Source organism: Cyprinus carpio, chromosome A4 (assembly GCF_018340385.1).
Source record: "Cyprinus carpio isolate SPL01 chromosome A4, ASM1834038v1, whole genome shotgun sequence".
Classification (NCBI taxonomy): Eukaryota; Metazoa; Chordata; class Actinopteri; order Cypriniformes; family Cyprinidae; genus Cyprinus; species Cyprinus carpio.
The window spans coordinates 3,672,887-3,693,306 of NC_056575.1; the positions used below are offsets into that span (position 1 = coordinate 3,672,887).

A 20,420-nucleotide genomic window follows, 5' to 3' on the forward strand; every position below is an offset into this window, starting at 1 on the left:
TCACGGTTCAGAGGTTGCTGGTTCAATCCCAGCCAGGTCTCTGCGATACGAGTGAGAATGGAGGAGTGTGTGTGAAGGCGCGCCTGAAGAAGGGGGATATCAGTACGGTCTCCCCCTGGAGCTTCCAGCACTGTGACCCGCAGTGGTGGTTATACTTTTGCACACGCTGAAAAAAATAAATAAAGCTGCATAAAAATTCTCATCCCGCGTCCCTTCCCCAGCTACTTAGGTTACCATCATTTGCTTTTCAAAGGAAGACCCTCAAGAAGAAGATGATGGTAACCTACATGTTTAGTGCACTAGAACACACATTTCACACACGAGATACTTCACCTGTCCATGAGCAGATGTCCATCATTACAGTCAACATCTGTCCACACGTCCAGAGCTCTGCTTCCAACCAACAACACATCACTTCTTCTGGAGACAAGACACAAATACACAAATTATTAGACACACTGCACATTCAGACTAAAAACAGGTCATTAAAAAAAAATATATATATATATATATATAGATAGATAGATAGATAGATAGATAGATATATTAGTGTTGCATATTTATAATACAATGCAGACTCTATTATACTTCTGTAACACTGTCTCAATCAGTTTAATTCAGTTTACTGTTCGTTTTTAATTCTGGTGATGCTATTAATTAAATTACTTTCTTGCAGGCCACAAAAAAACTACAATGGAAATACTGAATAATAAAACAATCTTCCCATCCAAAATAATCCCTGATCTACAAAACATGAGAATAAGATTATATAAACATCAAGAGTTAATGATTCAGTGTTTAGTCACTGACTGCATACTGCTCTAACATCAAATTTAATATTTTGCATCATGCTTTTAATTTTTTGCGACAACCGTTTTTTTTTTCACATTTTAAAGGCTGTGCTCTTATTATGTCCGTCAGAACTAGAATCATCAGAGCTTCACACAACAGCTGCTGCACGATCAACAGACAAACAGCACGAGCCCTCATTATTACACTTTACAAAGTCATTATCAGGGCGATTCGATCAGAGATTATAAACGAAACGCAACAACTACAGAATCATCTGCTAAACAGCGCGTGCACGTCACTGAACAAGAGAAATGCGCTTTAAGTTACTTACAGGTGAGTCGCGTCACACTCGAGTCCAGCGTTTCATCGGACCGTGTGTCGGATTTATTTGCAGATTAGCTGAAAAACATGTTGTTAAACTGACATTGACAGCTCTCATCTGCAGGATCCGCACGTGTTGTTGTTGTTGTGACTCGAGCGTCGTGTTGTCACGCAGTCGAAGGTGTCAGACTGAAGCTGAAACCCGCTTGCGCCGCCTCGTGGAGCGGATGAAAAACCGCACTTCAGTTTCTCTCATTCTGCTATTCGTGAAAAATGTTAGATTTTTTATAGATGTATTTTAACATGAACAGACAGAACAGTACAAATTCCTGTTTAAGTTCATTAGACTCAATTTGCAGCGGTGTAATTCCCAAAAATCACCACATGAGGGCCTGCTTTAGGTCCTCTGACTTTTTTTGCACTTCAGTTTGTTTTAGTAGAAGAGGACAGAACAAAATCACACACAAACAATGAGCTAAAATAGCAATGCACAAAAAACACCACAGGAGGGCGTTCGTTAGTCTTGGTTCAGAGTAGACTCAGACACGTTGTGGTGAGTTTTGTGAATTACAATCGAGTATAATAAACTTAAAATTTAAATGACTGTAAAAACAGCAACAAAATATCATCACTGCTTCTGTGGCTCAGTGGTTGAAGGCTTCAATCTCAAACATGAAAATCCTGGTTCAAACCTCATGGTCATTATTCATTGTTTAGAACAAATCTCTCAATAAAAACCTGTTCGAAATGCTAAATGACTCGACAGACTCAGTTGATCAGGAGATAAAGCTCTTTGTTTTAATTCAGGAGCTCTGAGTTCAAATCCCACAATTGCTTACTTTAAATCCAACTCAGCCAACAAAGTCACTAAAACACAGCATGAAATCCATGATGGGTTAGTGGATAAACACATGTTCTCTGAGGATGAGACTGTGATGGAGATGTGAGTTCAAATCCCACCTCCAAAAATCATATACCCAGCTTATTTTAACTTCTTTATTGGGTAATCACAGGTAAACAGTCAAATATAAGTTCCTTCAGGTGCTCCAGCAAGAGATCTGTGGCTCGCAGGTAAGAGCGCTGCCTCACGGTTCAGAGGTTGCTGGTTCAATCCCAGCCAGGTCTCTGCGATACGAGTGAATGGAGGAGTGTGTGTGAAGGCGCGCCTGAAGAAGGGGGATATCAGTACGGTCTCCCCTGGAGCTTCCAGCACTGTGACCCGCAGCGGTTATACTTTTGGACACACTGAAAAAAATAAATAAAGCTGCATAAAAATTCTCATCCCGCGTCCCTTCCCCAGCTACTTAGGTTACCATCATTTGCTTTTCAAAGGAAGACCCTCAAGAAGAAAATGATGGTAACCTACATGTTTAGTGCACTAGAACACACATTCACACACGAGATACTTCACCTGTCCATGAGCAGATGTCCATCATTACAGTCAACATCTGTCCACACGTCCAGAGCTCTGCTTCCAACCAACAACACATCACTTCTTCTGGAGAGACAAGACACAAATACAGACATTGCATATAAAAAAAATCTAAATTTGAATAATAGTGAATACATGTAAGTTAACTACATACATTTATTTCCTAAAAACAAGTGTAAAAACATTGCAGAGTATATTATCCTAAAGTAATGCTGTACCCTTAATAATCTCTTAGTTCAATCTACTTTTCTCCCCAGTTTATTTCTTCTGTATTTTTAATTAAATAAATGTGCATACACATTTACATACTGGGTTTCAAAAATATTTAATATATAAATGCTTCAACATAAAGCTGTCCAAGTGTTAACAGGTCAGAGATAGTTAGAATACTACTGACAGTACTGACTACAATTTCAGAAGAGACAAACAGCACGATTCATTATTATGCCACTTTATAACATTGTATATAATATAACATTCATTAAAAGATTATATAAGTTAAAGCAACAACTACCGATTTATTAGTTAGTCTGGAGGCCTGAGAGTCTGTGATAAACCTTCAAAGAAATTCATTGCTAGCTGTCCAATAACAAACACATTTTAAACAACATGAACATGCAACAACACATTCAATCCATCATTACATGAATCTAAATGAACTGATAAAGGTGCCCTGCTCTGGTATATCTTACATTCACATACAGAAGCTGAAACAAAGGTGTATGCAAAACAGAACGACTGTTATATAACGTTAGTGCATGCAAGACAACACAAGTGCACTTAATGCGGAAAGTTACTTACAGGTGAGTCGCGTGACCCTCGGTTTTATCAGACTGTGTGTCGGTTTTGTTTGCAGGTGAGCTGAAAGATGTGCTGTCAAAGTGACACTGACAGCTTTTAAGACTAAATCATCTGCAGGACCTGCACGTGTTGTTGTTGTGACTGTCGTCACGCGTCACGTGGTCAAGCAGCGAGGAAGTCAGACTGAAGGAGAAACCCGATTGCGCCGCCTCGTGGAGCGGATGGAAAACTGACGCATTGAAGAGCCTCGCGGATTTTGCGCCAATATATTAAACAAATCAAACTCTTCTCATCTGCTATGAGACGCATGATGTGAGATGAGTCTTAAAGCAAGCCTCGTTTATTTATTAAAACTGTTTTCTGACTCGATGGTAAGTTTTTATCTTTTCCATGAAGAAATAGTGTGATGGTATAAAGTGGAAAAATATCTTATACCCTGCCCATTTAAAAGATTTACACTAAATAAATCAATCACAGTTAGTTCAACTTAACGACCCCCCGTGGTAAACTGAATCTTTACAATTTACTAATTTCTCTTTGTGGATCATCTAGAGTGTGAGTTAATATGACACAAAACTAAAACTCCAGAAAGAGATATGTTAAACAAGGTTATGGTTATTAACTCTCTTTATAATTTATTAAAGACTCTTACATCAATTTTCCACATTCACTTACAGTGCAGTCTGTACAACAAATCAGTGAACATATAAAAAAAGTGAAGGTGCTGTATTTGGCATGGATCATCAAAGGTAGTTTCATTCACACAGCACCTTAATTTAGTACAAAACAATGAGGATATAAAAAATAAGGAATTATATCGCAGGACAAACCCTGTAAAACAAGCACGAATGAACAGAGAGGTGCCGTGTTTTGATGGAGAGAGCACAAATATTTCATACAGTGCTTCGCAAGACCTTGTCATATAATCTCAGAAGAGATTGACGCAGTTAACACGGAGATATAATGAAGTGTAAAAAACAGCACCATTGAGTGAGCGACATGCTTAGTGTGGGTGACGGCACAGTCACCAAGGCCACTTTGAATGTGTGTATTGTGCTGCTCAGGGGTCTTTTGTGTGATGTGGGGACAAAAACTGGTGACTCGCTGCTTTCTCGAGAACATAGACACCCTCCTGTTTAACACATGATGCTACAGGGAAAAATAAATTAATGAATTTTTAATACATCAACCACTTTTTGAGAAAGACCCTGCCTCAGGTGGTACCTCACAACCTCATGAAGTGTTCATATTTACATAAACATTAAACATTTCCACAGTTAGACACAGTGAGTGACCGTATAAATAAATATTGATCATTTCAGAATAGTACGTATGTTAGAAAACTGTATTGTGCAGTTATTATACATAAAGTGTGCTTCAGATATTACAGAAGATATTCTTTCATTCCATAAACAGATATATTTGTATTTTTTACCCAAAGCACCTTTTACACAGCTTTTACACAGAATAAGGAAGACCACAATTCCATATTCATACACTTACATACATACATACATACATACATACATACATACATATACATATACATATACATATATATATACTTACAAGAATTCATTACAGAACAAGAATGGCAGACCCTCAGTGCTTTGAGTATTTGCATGATCCCACAGCAATTGTGTCGGTTTAATAAGAAACACAAGTCCCATAATAATCACAACAGGATCACTGGGCTTGTAGCAGACCTTCCCACTGAATAGGTTGGGAGAAAACCTCTCTTTCAAGCCACATCTCATAGCTGTAATGGAAGTCTTCGGGCAAGTCGACACGCTGGCCTAAAACACTTTGGAGGCAGTTGTCTACTGGTGTAAACTCAGTGTTCTGATTCTTATCGTAGCGACGCGTATTGAATTTCTCAATGCACTCGCGTAGTGCACACTCCTCCGCCTGGAAATCCCACGGCCGAGCATCGATATCTGGCAGAAGAGAATGAAAAATAGGAGTATGTATTACATATGAGAACAACTACAATAGCTGTGTCCCAATTCAGGGGCTGCATTCTTCGAAGGTCGAACCAAACATCGTTAAATAAAAAGACACACTGATAAAAAAAATAAAAAAAATAAAAAATGTATAGCCTGAATGCACTGTAAGTCGCTTTGGATAAAAGCATCTGCTAAATGCATAAATGTAAATGGTTAGTCTGGGCTGCAAAGGATCCATTTGTCATATCCTTCATGGCCCGGGAATCGAATGATGCATTTTGAGGCTGCATTTGAAGGAGCTTCCGAAACAGCCTTTGTCTCATTGCTGTGATGCATTCTGTCTTCGAATGCAGCCTTTAAAGGTGCAGTATGTAATATTGACAGCTAGTGGTTAAAATGGTTACTGCAGTCCAAATTTAAAATATTGGAGAGCATTGTTTCTCCCACCCCCTCCTCCTCAGACTTCATGTTCATGAGGGTTGCCAGATTCACTAAGCCCAACATTAAAAAACTAAATCTAAAATTAAAGACAACAAAGCCTTAGACTATAAGTTGATGAGTTGATTTATGCGTATTTTAATATGCCTGTGGTCATAGAGATTTTTAAATGGATGCAGAGGCTTTTTAGGTCGGGTAGAATCTGTGATCTCAGACCCAGTTTGTTTGCTGGATTCCATAGCTGCAATATGCTGTGTTTTCTGCCAACTGGCAACCCGGTGTGTTGAAACACTATTGGGTAAATTGACAGTGGCCTGAATCAAATGGACCGAAACAAAAACAGACATTCAGACACGGAACACACATTTCAAAGTAGAATAACTGGCTGTAGCATTGTTTTTCTGAGAAAAAGTATGTGAAATTATCATGTTTCCTAAATATCTAGAAGCATATTACAGTATTTTTATGCTTTAGTACAGTAAAAAAAAAAATCATATAGCACCTTTAAAAGATACAGCCTCTGAATTGCAGCATATGACCCATGTTTCAGCAAGGAAATCATTCAAAACTGAATGATGCCAAACCTACAGTACACCTACAGGTTCTTAAAGTTGAGCGTCTTTCTCATAGGCCCTGCCCACAACCCTGAGTGAAAACCCCCCTGATATTTACCATTTCCATACGCCCAGTCGTCATTGAGCCGATGTCTGACTTTCTGGTAGATGGCAGACATGGTTTTCATGTTACTCTTTCTCCACTGGCGGCCCAGATACTTGGTCTGTATCTTTAGGAGTTTGAGGACGTAGAGCTGCATCATGGCCTGTTTGACCTTGAGCGCCCTCTTCAGGATGGGAGCAGACTTGAACACCACAAGCATCTGTAAAGGAAGGAGACCCAGCACAAACCACATAAAACTGTTGTTTTGTAAAAACTCATTAATTCATTAAAAAAAAATTAAAAACCTTTATATAGAGTTTATCCACCTGAACATACTGTATCAAACAATTAGAGATGTCTCTGACTGATATCATTAGCTATCACTTATATGTCTTCGGTCTCTCTTATTAATTAAAAAAATCCATGCCACAAGAGAAACAGAATAAAATGACTTCCAAGTAAAGTTGGGCAAGGTTATACAATAGCAGACAAACATGAAAATAAATAAAAACAAAACAAATAATACTAATAGTAATGAATAGGATTTATGAACAAATTACACTGAAAATTATACATACAAGGGCTAGTTATGTATTAGAAAATGAGATGAAAACACTTTTATTCTTTAAAATAAACATTATCTTTCTCTCACCATAGTTCTTGAGTGTTTCCACTTGGTAATTTTGTTTAGGATCCTCAGTAAATTGATGCAGGAGAAGAGATTACGCCAGCAAAACTGATTACTGTCACCAGCTTCCTGTTTACACACAGACACACACTCAGCATCTTCACAACCAACAAAAATGATAGAATCTTTCTTTTTTACCCACCTACTTTACCTACAAAAAGGTTGAAGTTTAAGTAAAAAAAAAAAAAACGGACAAAATAAAAGTAGTATTTTGTATAATTACCAGGCTTTCAGCTGTGAGTTCAGGCATTTCATGAACCACACAATGAGGGTAATCCAGGGCACAAATGCTGCCATCAGAAAACACAATATGTTTAAAAGACTGACAGACACAGAAGTTGGTTTTAAATGAACATATATCCAAATGTCTACCTGTTTTTGGCACTGATGTAAGACATAATGTTCTGGTTGAAGAATTTGAGGATGAGCGGGATGCAGTTTGCAAACACCAGGTGCTGAGCCACATATTCAAACTATCCGAAAAAAAAAAAAACACATCATGTTCATAACTAAAGTACTTCATAAAAATCTTCAGCATATGAACAACACTATATTTTAATATAAGGAGAAATGTCACTTTAAAACCAGTGGCATTACATCGAGAGCAAGTCAGTTTCATAATTAACTGCCAACTTCCCTCTATCTCAGATGAGCTGAAGCTTTCATTAGGCTTTCATTTGCAAGACATTCATCGTTTCTTTCAGCTGAGACTTGGATGCATACTGAAGAGCTGTTTATCACAGCTTTAGACGTTAATGAGCAAACTCTGTCAAAGAGCAACCCAGAGCCTCTCCTGTTACCCAGAATTAACTGTACTTCAGCTCGGCGGGATATGTCAGCAGATCAGAAATGCTGGCGCTTGTTCTTGTTGTTAATCTGAGCGAGTGAGTGATTGAGTCACTGAAATGGAGAGAGAGGTAAAAGATATGCGTGACTGCCTGATTATTCAGTGCTGTATAAATTCAGGGAACTTTCAAGTCAAGTGTGAGAAAGGGTAAAATGACACAGAAAAAAATGTATGCGTTATAAAACTGTTCCCACTGCAGTGCTATTTTTACCACTTCCATTCTCCACCAATAGAGGGCGCCAATTAAAACACCCACACGTTCATTTTTCATAATTTGTCATGCTTATCATACAGGATTAGTCTGAACTGTGCTGACAAGATGAAGCACATCACGCTTTAGAACATTTTGTTCTGATCCTCTGCTAATACTTTTAAATAATTTGATGAGGAGAGAAATTCTCAGATTTTTTAGCATATGAGACAAGTTTACTAAGTTTTACAAACTTAACATGTTAAGTTTGCTAAAATGTTATGTTTAAACGCAAACGAGGTTTTATCTAACTAAATATGCATTACATTTCCAAAGCATAAATCTGAACATTGGTTCTTAAAGAATGGATATATCATTTTAATCACATTATTTTATGCCAACAGCCAGAAAAAAAAAATATATATATTTATATTTTTAGCATGTTTTTAGGAATAAAATGTTATATAAAAATCAGGCAAATAATATATGAATAAACAGCATGACAGATATATTTACTGTATGTAAAAATTAAACAACATATTTATTCTGACCTGAAAATTAAAATAAATAAAAGAAAATGTCAACATACTGAATTGTATTATATTTTAAATGTAAAAAAAAAAATACATAAATAAATAAATAAAATAAAACCTTTTGCTAAATAGGTTAAAACCTAGTGTTTTGAAGGATAATGGAAAAGATTGGTAAAGATTTAAAATGACGATTATTTAGTAACTTCAGTGTGATCCTTAAATAAAGTTTTTTAAATGTAATGCAATGATTCTTGCTCTAAAGTATGCCTGACAAAATTTTTTGGTATATAAACTTGTTACACTTAATGACATTTTACTGGGTGTCGTCTGTAAATCATGGTAAAAATTTATGATAGTCATTATATTTTTTTGCTCAGAAAAAAGTAACATTAAACAGGAAACATTCTAATATATGGAAAAAATGTAAGCTGTATTAAACTATTATTTTGATGCTTGAACCCCCTTTTGTTTTTAACCCACTACTGAAGTAGAGATGGCTTAATACATGAGTCCAGCTGTATAAGATCAGATTTTATTACTTTCTTTATGATGCATTTAGAGTATCCTTTTTAGTTTAAGTGCTTGTCTCATTGTTGTCTCTCCCTGGCTCTCTCTCTTTCGCTGTCTTGTGATGAATGGTGCTTTGGCAGCGAGTTTATCAGCAGAACACAGGGTCAGTTCAGCCAAAGACATCAGCAACATACGAGCAGAGAGAGGAATGGCAAATAAAGAGAGTCTGACCTGGTATATGTGGTTGAGTTTGAAGTGTTTGAGCAGCAGTAGCAGGAGAGCTGAAATCGTTTTGACGATAATCTCCTTGTGTCTGTTCACATCAATGCCCAGCTTCATGCTCTGGAGGACGGTGATTCTGTTTCCCACACAAACATAGGAAATGTTTGTTGTGCATCTAAAACAAAGCGCACTGATCTTTTCATATGGCATGCACACATCAAACGCAGAGTCTCTGCTGTATGTGCATTTGTGCGTAGACTTACGGCATCTCCTCCGGCAGAACGTCGGCTAGGATGTTGATAGAGTCTGTCTTTGCTTTGGAGGTTGGAGCTGCAGCCAGAAGGAGCTTCAACAGAGCAATCTACAAAGAGACTAACATTAGTGCAACATTCCTACCAGGTTTGTCTGAAGAGATGCATGCATTAACCACTACACCATCACCAAATGTAATGCATAATCCAATATTGGGAAGCAAATTATTTTTTTGAGAGCATAGAACCTTCTGATACCTCCATCATAAGTATTAAATGCACTATATGCATTATATGCACTAATTTGCATAGATTTCCAGAACAGAAACCTGAATATTGGATAAAGCCAGGTTCAAAATTCTTGTTTCATTTTGTTGACATATTAAAGTTAGATTTTTACAGAGGGGAGTTCTCTTTTTATCACTACAGAAAGCAGAAAATACTGTTAACAGGAAAGTTATTTTAGTATCTTTGAGATACTATTTTTGTACTATTTTTTTTATATTTTGAATCGGTTTTCATTTTTATACTTTCCATTTCCATTTTAATTTTAGTTAGCATTTTAGTAATCTTGTTGTGTTTTGTCATTTTTAGCATTTTTTTTTTAAATATGTCTATATAGTTTTATTTGAGTTATTTTACTACATCAAGTTTAACTAAATTAAAATGAGAAATGTTACTTTGGCAATTAACTGAAATACATTTTTAAATTTTGTAACATTTTAGCTAACACTTATTTTATTCAAGTAATTAACTTTTTTTTAATCATAGTTTCAGTTTTAGTTAATTATAATAACCCTGGACAACTGCCAGAATTTTTTATTTTTTTTACCATGTTTTGGGAAAACGGCCTTTAAAATTTAGCACTGTAAATGAAATCTACAGATGCAAACAGATACATTTCAATAAATAAAACACTTAAAATTGTATTTTGGAGGTTTTCTTTCCACTCATCTGAAACAACATGTTTTGATAAGCCAAACAGTCCAATATTGGCCAGTGCATGAAAAAAAAAGGTTTTTGCCTTTAGTGATTAACTGCGAAATATTATCAGAAAGAAACTGATAAAAAAACAGAAATCAGCATCAGCTATATTCACAAGTATCTGAGTGTGTAAAAAGATAAAGACACTTACTACATACTGAGAGAGACTAGGCAACATTCCCAAATATAGAATCTCTGCAGGTGTTTCTTCCACCTCCTCCTCCCCCTAGCCAATCAAAAGAGGCGATTCTGACTGACAGCTTAATGAACCAGTAATACACGCAGAAGAACAGCAAAACTGAGTCACTTACCATAGTCATGGGACACTGCTGCAGCTCCTCCTCTCTCTTGATCTGGACCTCCGCTATGGAGACATACTTGTGTTGAGAGAGAAGGGGTGAGAGAGAGAGAATTGCCATGGTGACCGAGCACGGATATCTAAACTGTGATTGGCTGATCAGCCCCAATAGAGCATGCATTAGACCACAGGATTCACGTCAATGCATATCTGTGGCTCAACAGCTGGTAAATCTGACAGATATACAGTATAATCCACTTACTGAGAATCAATAAAAGGGCAAAACATTTGAAGCATGAGAGAATGCTCTGGCATTTAGTATTCATGCATATGATGTCTGAATAATTTTTGTTACTCATCCAGCTGTCTAGAAGAAAACTAGAATATTAGAAAACAAAAATGTTTCCATGCTTACCTGTTTCAAAGTCTTTACACTCTCATGTATGGGCCTGGGTAGCCCAACCAAAGTGTCAATGTCACTGTAAAGCAACATTAGAAAGAAAGAATATACAGTGTGAACCAGAAACAGCAGTGTTTATTGATTTAATGATAATGAAGGTGACCTGTATTATCATTTATCATAGATTTAGAACATCAGTAGCTGAGGAGAATTGATCAGAGACTCACTTTCCCAAGGTAAAGCCAATAAATTTATTTCTGCTGGTCTCCAGAAAGTGCTCGATGTCTTTCTCTCTGTGGGAGGAAAAGGGGAATCACTTTTGAATACATGAGGAGTTTGCTCGGACATAAACAGACTTTTCTCAGTTCAGGACAGGACTGCTACCAACATACAGCTGCTTAAACTTATCAAAAAGAGCAGGATAAATGTGTCCCTTCATTGCTTTTTTGGACTAACGTCTTTAAAGTGCTGCAGAACCCCCTCCCTCACGCTCTCGTTCTCCTCTGCAAGCAGCAGTGGAGCTCAGTGTTACAATCCACAGGTAAAGAAGCCACAAAGGAAATTACTGTACTGCGTGGCTCTTTGAATTATCAAGAGGACTTGATAAAATGTGACCCTCGAGTCTTAAGTCGCTGGGGTATATTTGTAGCAATAGGCAAATACGCATTGTATGGGTCAAAATTATAGATTTTTCTTTTATGCCAAAAATTATTAGGATATTAAGTAAAGATCATTTTCCAGGAAAATATTTTGTAAATTTCCTACTGTTAATATATTAAAACTTAATTGTTGATTAGTAATATGCATTGCTAAGGACTTCATTTGGACAACTTTAAAGGCGATTTTCTCAATATTTAGATTTTTTTGCACCCTCAGATTCCAGATTTTCAAATAGTTGTATCTCGGCCAAATATTGTCCTGTCCTAACAAACCACACATCAATGGAAAGCTTATTCAGCTTTCAGATGATGTGTAAATCTTAATTTCGAAAAATGGACCCTTATGACTGGTTTTGTGGTCCAGGGTCACAAATGTGACTGTCACAGATTTCTCTGTTGCAAATTTCATCTCTTTTTCTCCATTCATCTGTCTCTGTCCATAAATATGCATTATTTATGTTGGCGGTACTGCAGTCCTAAAATCAGCCTGTTTCCAGCACAGGAGCTGTAGAAGATTTCTGTAGGCAGTTAGACGGGTCACTACAGATACAGTACAAGTTTGTGGTCAGTATGATTTTTTTTTTTAAGAAATTAATACTTGTATTCAGCAAGGATGCATTAAGTGGATCAAAAAAAGTTACAAAGACTTAAATTTTTTTTTTTTTACTTTCTATTTATTAAAGAAGATGAATCGTGGTTTTCAGCAGAACAACTGTTTGCAAACATTAATACCACAAAATCAGCATATTAGAATGATTTCTGAAGGATCATGTGACACTGAAAACTGGAGTAATGATGCTGAAAATTCAGCTTCGCATCACAGAAATTTTAAAACATATTAAAATCGAAAACAGCTATTTGAAGATGGAATAATATAACACAATATTTCTGTTTTTAATGTATTTTTATTTAAATAAATGCAGCCTTGATGAGCATATGAGACTTACCGATTCCAAACGTCTGTCTTCCTGAGCTTTATTTACAAAAAAATTGTTTGTACTTATTGCAAAACAACAGATCTCTGAAAACAAGACAGAGTCAAAATAGCAGTTTTTGGGCATCCCATTTGATGAAGACGCTACCTGACTTTGGGAGCCCATGGCAGTCCTTTGGGGAAGGACACTCTCTCGGTTGGCGGCCGCAGTGGTGGCGGTGGAGGTGGTGGTTGGATAATAACATCTCTGTCGAGAGGGTCGACCTCTCCCTCGATGCCACTGTCCACATCTTCTGGGTCATCTTCCTCATCCCGCGCATCATCGTTTTTGAAAGGGTCCCGTTCGTTGTAAGTGTCTAGGCTGTCCTGCTTGACCAGGGGCTGCAAGAGAGGGAGAAAGAGTTTAAGATCAAGTTGCAAATGTATATATTACTCTGGACCCTGATACTGAGTCTCATTAAGAAAGACCAAATTCATAATTAAAGGGATAGCTCACCCAAAAATGAAATGTCATCATTTACTCACCCTCGTGCTGTTCTAAACCTATATGTTGGTAACCAAACAGCTGCTGGTAGCCATTGACTTACATAATGTGAAAAACAAATATTATAGAAGTCAATGGCTACCAACTTCAAAATTACCTCTTTTTGCAAAAAAAAAAAGAAATAAATTCAAAGAAAAATAAAAAAAACCATAGAATAAATGATGATTCATTTTTGTGTGGACTATACCTTTAAGATTTTAATATATCATTTATTTTGTGTAAATGAGATTTGGTTTTATTCTTACATTTTTTTCTTGACACTTTTTTCTGTACTGACCAAATTGAAACTTTTCTGAATGAACAAGACTCATATCAGTGTTTTTTTTTTTTTTTTTGTGTGTGTGTGTGTGTGTGTGTGTGTGTGTGTGTTTTGCATGATGTTTTCATTCTCCTGGTATTTTAGCCTTCACATTACGTTCCCCATCAAATGCTTAGAGTTTATTGCTGAAACTTACCATTCCATAAACCTGCAAATGATAAGCATCACAAAAACTTTCAATCCAATTTTGGGGACTCACACATTCCAGATACAACACTGCAGCTCCTTTTTTAACATTCCTATGCAGATTCAGTTCAACAAAGGCACAAAAAAAACAAGTTCTTCACATCTCTAGTGTTGTGCAAACACATGAATGGCAAGATTCAGAGCAAGCATCAGGCATGAGGTGCATTAGTGGAGCGTCATCGTTTGTTCCAATGCAGTCAATGTATGAGTGTGTCTGTGGGCGGCACTGAGGCCATGAGCAGAGGTGACTCAGCTGTGATTGGTTGCCTATGAAAAGAAGCCATTCTGCTAGCTAGTTGGAGCCAGAGTGTGTCTATGTGGGTCTCATTGACTGAGAATATGTGGAAAGATGTGCAAATGGAAAGATAGGAGGAGAAAGAGACAGAGAGTCTTGCTAATGTCCATGGTCAGCTGTATCTCTCAGAACCCTTCCCCAAATCAAGTTTCAAAGGAAAAACAAATTGCTGTGAAGGAAAAGAGAGTGAAGGGGTGCAAGGCCAGCCCACAACAAAGAGAATGCACAAAAGGGGTTTGGGGTAAAGACCTGTTTCTTGGCATATGGACTGTCTCCTTCCAAGCTATCAACAAAGGCACTCTGTAGGGACACAAGGAAGAGACGGGAATGAGCCAACAGGAAAAGCAAAACCCAGACAAAAAAGGGCAGAAAAGAGGGAGAGTTGAGGAGAAAGTGTTACAGAAAACTTACAGCGACAGAGTGTGACAGGAAGGAGAAAGGTCAAAAACCTGCTGTGATTGGTCCACAACTGCTGCATTGTGACATCACCGTTGCAATGCTCGGTTGTCTTTAAGCACAGAAGTGTGTAATATAGTCCCTTCTGTGTGTTTATTTTAAAGCTTGTGTAAGTTTTGCAGGCTGGGTGGACCGTCATATTCATATAACACCGCCCTGCATCATATTCACTGAATGAAATCCAACTGTTTTGCTACAAAACTACAAAATCCGATGCATTTCCTAGCATTTTTGCTTTCAACAACCATTTATAAGGTGTAAAAGTCTTGTATTATCCCTTAATCACCAGAAAAACTGCCACAAAAACATGATTCATCTCTTCCTCTGAACCAGGTTACAACTATTTTTTGATTTTCAAGATGGAATGATTCTGAACATATTACTACTACTTTTTTTACCCTGTTGCAGATTGTAAATTAAACGTCAAATTTTGAATACTGCTTTTTGTCATTGAACTTTAAAACTTTTGAATGCTTTTTTATTTTGATAAATGCATTAAAGCTGATACATATACACTGCCATTCAAAGTTTCTTATGCTCATCAAGACCACATTTGATCAAAAATACAGAAAAAAAAACCAGTAAAGATGTAAATTTTAGTGCAATTTAAAATAGCATTTTTCTATTTTAATATACTTTAAAATGTATTCGTTATATTATTATATTCCTGTGATGCAAAGCTGAATTTTCAGCATCATTACTCCAGTCTTCAGTGTCACATGATCCTTCAGAAATCATTCTAATATCCTAATATTTTTTGGAGCCTGTGATACTTTTTTCAGGATTCTTTGATGAATAAAAATTTTAAGAGAGCAGCGTACATTTACAACAGATATCTTTTGTAGCAATACAACACTTCAGTTCAAAAATTTGGGCTCAGTACATTTTGTTTTCTTTTTTTTTTGAAAGAAATTAATACTTTTATTCAAAAAAGGATGTGTTAAATTGATAAAAAGTGACAGTAAAAACTTAAATAGAAAATAATTCCATTTTGAATAAATGTTGTTCTTTTTAACTTTTTATACATCAAGAATTCTGAAAAAAGTATCACAGGCTCCAAAAAATCTTAAGCAGCAAATATTAAGCAGCGATAATAAATCAGCATAATGGAATGATTTCTGAAGAATCCTGTGAAACTGTAAACTGGAGTAATGATGCTAAAAAATTCAGCTTTGCATAACAGATTTTACGGATAAAAAAAAAAAAACATTAAAAATCTTACTGATCTCAAACTTTTGAATGGCAGTGAATACATATATATGAATATATATATATATATATATAATATATATATATATATATATATATATATAATATATATATATATATAGGACTACAATCTGAATATTTATTCTTATATACATTTTTCAAGATGCAGGGCTGTGTATTAGTTAGCACACACAAGATTTCATTTTTCAAGATGCAGGGCTGTGTATTAGGTAGCACAGATCAGATTTTTTTGTGTGCGTGCTTTTTATTTCTTACACTGGTTGTATAGGTTTATACGCATGAGAGGCTGTGTGTGTACTCATGCTGGCACAGTTCATGTATTTCATCTACACGTGGTTTCTGCTAGTGTAACTGCTCTGAAAGTCATTTGCATGTGTGTTTCTCGTACCCGACGGCTCCTGCGTCCTCTCTTCTGCTGCTGCTGTTGCTCGATGAGCTCCATGGCCGAGGCTGGAGGAGAGGCAGCCCGCATGTTTCGCACCACCTTAATGCTGTCCTCAGGGAGCGGGGGCAGGTTCAAAAGTTCTCTCATTCTCACCTTCATCTCCTGCAGCTCCTCGAAACCTCCCAGAGTGAACTGAGGTGCACAAACATGCAGAAATCAATGGACAGAGTACTATATAGGCACATAAACGGGTCTGTTATTGACTAGAGCTGCCTGATTTACAGTTAAAAGAGTCCATGATAAACAGTGTTTATATCTGAAATATCCAAAAAGGCGCTCTATATCTGGTAGAATAGAACAGAATATGCACAAGTTATTCTATGGAATGAAATGTAGCATAATGAAAGAAAACAGAACAGAATGAAATCTTCAATAAATACTGAATAAAAGTTTGGGGTCGGCAAGATTTTTTTAAATGTTTTTGAAAGTCTCTTATGCTCTTAAGGCTGCAATTATTTGATTAAAAATACATTAAAAATTGCAATATTGTGAATTATTATTAGAATTTAAAATAACTGTTTGTGTTTCAATATATTTTAAAAAATGTAAGATGTAACATCTTATTGGTACCACCCTTTTTAACAGTAATGGAATGGAATGGAATGAAATGGAATAGAATAGAGCAGTGATTGTACTGTATGAAATGAAACAGAACAGAATGACAGAACGGAAGAAGTTTAATTCAATGAATAAATCTGTATATGAAATTGAATGGATTAAAATTATGTAGCATAACAGAATAGCATAGAATAAGCAGCCAATTATCTGTGGAATAGAATAGAATAGAATAGAATAGAATAGAATAGATCAGATCAGATCAGATCAGATCTATGGAACAGACTAGAATCAAAATAATTTTTTTTAAATAAAGCATATGAACAGTGATTCTGATGAGTGTATATTGAGACTGACCAGTATGGTCTTCCACAGTAAGAGCAGCACTTTCTTCATTGGGAAATGGGGCGCATTCATGCTGCAGAACTTGGTTACCATGGTGAAGAGGAGGAGGGCAAAGGGCTCTCCGTTATAAAGGGGTGAACCTGAGAAGAGGAGGGAGGTTAATCACTGTGAAATAGAGAACGTCAACAGCCAACCACTGCAAATACACACACACACACACACTATACTCTGTGTAGATGTAAAGACTACAGGACACACTGCAGCTCTCTCACAGTCTTTCTCACCCAACTCTGTTTTGAAGGCCTCTCTGGCTGCCTTTCTCTCAGGACTGTCACCCTCCATTCCCACACGAATGGTCTCAACCATCAGATACATGATGCTCAGAAGAACTTCAGAACATAATGTAAACACCTTTACTTCCAATCTGACTGATTTTGTGTGTGTGTGTGTGTGTGTGTTTTAGAGAGAGAGTATTTGTGTATTGTGACCAAGGGTAAGTATTATCCCTCTATAATCAACGTATGCAGCAGCATTACTCCTTACAGCAAAACAACATTCAAGTCTCAATTATGTTTGGAGTGATATGTATGTATATGTTTGTGTGTGTGTGTGTGTGTGCGTGCGTGCGTGTCTGTATATTTATAGTGCATTGATGCAAAACACTCAAAGACATGAAAGCTGCTAGTCAGAAAGCTCTCTGTTAGCCCAGGGTTCCTCCGCACCAATTTTAATGTAAATCTGAGAAGTGGATTGTGGATTTGATGAAGTGAGGAAGTCATCATAATGTAAAAGGGGGAAAAACTAATCCCAGGGGGCATCTTACCTGAGTTCAGTGCTGTCTGCCAGAGAAATGGCTGGTTTTCTCACTGCACTGCTGCATGCCTGGTTATTACTGGAGAAAAAGGGAACAAAACTAAATCAAAATATAAATGCACAACCTTATGAAACACCTGTGTCAAAGTTTTAAATTTTAAATAAAATTATTATTAATATTAACTAAGATTTATTTTAAAGTATTTTCCATTCTTAGTTTAAGCAATGAAGTTACACAATGTTAACAAAAAGAACCTAATTAAAAATAACTACAACTAAAACTTAAATAAAAATTAATAAAAACTGCATAGACCTATTTTTTTTTTAAATCCAAAAACTAATAAAAATGATAAAAATGCACAACAAGATTCCTAAAACTTTAACTAAAATTAAAATGGAAACAGAAAATATAAAAAATAAATTCTAATTCAAAATACTGATAAAACTATAACAATAATAATGTGACAGTGATACTAAAATAACACTGTAAAAGACCAACCAACTTTTATCATTCCACAAAATGCAATACAAATGAGTTTTTGAGGGGGAAACAAGCCATGCACTCCAATCCCTTGTGTTCAGTACAAATATTAGCTGTAAACTGAAACCCTGATCATTTGAATCAGATGTGCTCAGCTGAATATGAATCAATGCTTGGAGAAGCTGGAGGGCTAATTGTGCAAATTGCACCACAGTAAACCACAGAAGAGGCTGAGAGGCAGCGGTACGGTCTCCCTGAGAGCAGTTCTGCTGTTTGGGTGGATGAGACCATGTACAAAGACATTAAATCCCCCAGGCAGGGGCTTGAAAGAGGAGAGGCATGGTGGCCAGGCTGTCTTTGAAGCAGAGATCACAGACGGACCACTCAGCGGCTCTTTTTAACACAAGAGTGCGGGAGGAAATGGAGAGAGAAAGGGTGCTGATGCAGGAAATAAAGAAAGGCCTTATTATGGAGAGATGATAGCAGGTACGAAATGGATACACAAAAGAACTGGGCCTTTTTGATCTTGCTTTTAAAGTATGATGCTTAAATTAACTTCATAAGAATATGATGAAGTAAAATACAATGTTTCATTTATTAAATGTAAGCTGTATTTTCTGAAATACGAGTCACTTTTTTTAAAAAAATTTTTAAATGTGCTGTGATTTATATTCCACAGTGATCTGTAATCCTGAGACCAAAGAGATGATATAATGCAATTAATGGCAAGCACACAAAATAATAATATGATGAACCGAAATATGTTTCATATATTAAATGTAAACTATTATATTTTCCGGAATAAATGTCATGTTTTTTAATCATCAACAACTTCAACTAATATTCCATAGTGACATATAAAATATAATAATATCAATTCTTCAAAACAACACAATAAAAAAAAAAAAATCAAAAATTCAAAATTCTATCAGAATAAATCATAACAAATCATATCCACAACATCAGTAGTTTTAGTTTTGCTTTTCAGTTTTGTTGTTTATAATAAATGTTGTTTATAATGAATACTACCAAGGTTATTATAGTTAACTAAATCTAAAACAATAAAAAAATCTGTTACTTTAAATAAAATAATTGTTAATAAATGTTAAATAGTTTTTTTTTATTTCAGCTAGTTGCCAAGGAAACATTTCTCATTTTCATTTTAACTTTAATTTAACTTGATGTACAAAAACGTAAAACTTAAATAAAAATTAATACAAATTACAAAAAAGAAAATGAATAGAAAAAACCTAGAATTAAAATGATAGCAAAAATATTAAAATAAAATCTATAATAGCATCTTAATGACACTAAAATAACACTGACTGCCACTATAATATATGTTTGTTTGTTTTTCATTCCTGTTCTGTTCTAAATACAGTTCAATTTAAAGGATTTGTTGTGTAGTGAGGGGAACTAAAATACATGTTTATAGAACATTTTGTTCATTTTAGATTTTTTCTGAATGTAATAATAAAATGTGACACGCCTATGCAATGTTTTTTTCTCTTAAAGATACAACTTTGACCTGGTGTGACTTATAGTCAAGTACGTCTAATTTTCTGGAAAATATGGCAGGCTTTCACATTTTCTTAATTGCGCTTACCCATGCAGAAGTTGCTCCCACAGTCCTAGGGTATAATGAATGGTTGCCCGGCCTTTGCTACGCGGTTGTTACGCGGTTGTTTGGAGTATGTGTTTGGAGTAATTTTTTGCACATTAATTTTTATGTTGGTACAGTATGTGCAATAATAAGAGTGATATCTGATTTCACTGATATCACTCTCTGAATAGTATAAAAAGACCTGTTAACATGAACGTGTACTTAATGTGAGTAATTAAAGCAAT

The 20,420-nt window shown here is 35.9% G+C and overlaps 2 protein-coding genes and 1 long non-coding RNA gene across 5 annotated transcripts in view; 1 reads left to right on the top strand and 2 right to left on the bottom strand.

Annotated features, from left to right (window-relative positions):
• LOC109051454 (ankyrin repeat and SOCS box protein 15-like) overlaps positions 1–55 on the top strand; it is a 3,886-nt gene extending 3,831 nt beyond the window's left edge. Inside the window, exon 6 of the mRNA XM_042736151.1 lies at positions 12–55. Within this exon, the coding sequence (XP_042592085.1) occupies positions 12–55 (44 nt within the window). The remainder of the gene's footprint in view (positions 1–11) is intronic.
• A 3-nt stretch (positions 56–58) lies between these two features.
• LOC109078339 lies at positions 59–3,522 on the bottom strand. The gene is made up of 5 exons (XR_002015752.2): positions 3,347–3,522; positions 2,525–2,611; positions 1,124–2,358; positions 334–420; positions 59–166 (listed from the first exon to the last, which is right to left on the bottom strand). It is a non-coding gene; the product is annotated as an uncharacterized LOC109078339 (long non-coding RNA).
• A 433-nt stretch (positions 3,523–3,955) lies between these two features.
• LOC109071879 (striatin-interacting protein 1 homolog) overlaps positions 3,956–20,420 on the bottom strand; it is a 29,427-nt gene continuing 12,962 nt past the window's right edge. For 2 of the 3 annotated variants that reach the window (XM_042747326.1, XM_042747313.1), the window contains exons 6-22: positions 18,101–18,170; positions 17,563–17,668; positions 17,291–17,418; positions 16,322–16,510; positions 14,497–14,547; positions 13,052–13,284; positions 11,538–11,603; positions 11,326–11,389; positions 10,924–10,995; positions 10,764–10,838; positions 9,641–9,738; positions 9,387–9,513; positions 7,448–7,548; positions 7,299–7,365; positions 7,040–7,144; positions 6,403–6,607; positions 3,956–5,283 (exon numbers count right to left, since the gene is read on the bottom strand). In XM_042747326.1, coding sequence (XP_042603260.1) covers positions 5,033–5,283; positions 6,403–6,607; positions 7,040–7,144; positions 7,299–7,365; positions 7,448–7,548; positions 9,387–9,513; positions 9,641–9,738; positions 10,764–10,838; positions 10,924–10,995; positions 11,326–11,389; positions 11,538–11,603; positions 13,052–13,284; positions 14,497–14,547; positions 16,322–16,510; positions 17,291–17,418; positions 17,563–17,668; positions 18,101–18,170 — 2,008 coding nt within the window. In that variant the 3' untranslated portion in view covers positions 3,956–5,032. The remainder of the gene's footprint in view (positions 5,284–6,402; positions 6,608–7,039; positions 7,145–7,298; positions 7,366–7,447; positions 7,549–9,386; positions 9,514–9,640; positions 9,739–10,763; positions 10,839–10,923; positions 10,996–11,325; positions 11,390–11,537; positions 11,604–13,051; positions 13,285–14,496; positions 14,548–16,321; positions 16,511–17,290; positions 17,419–17,562; positions 17,669–18,100; positions 18,171–20,420) is intronic. The other variant, XM_042747320.1, reaches the window with a different exon arrangement.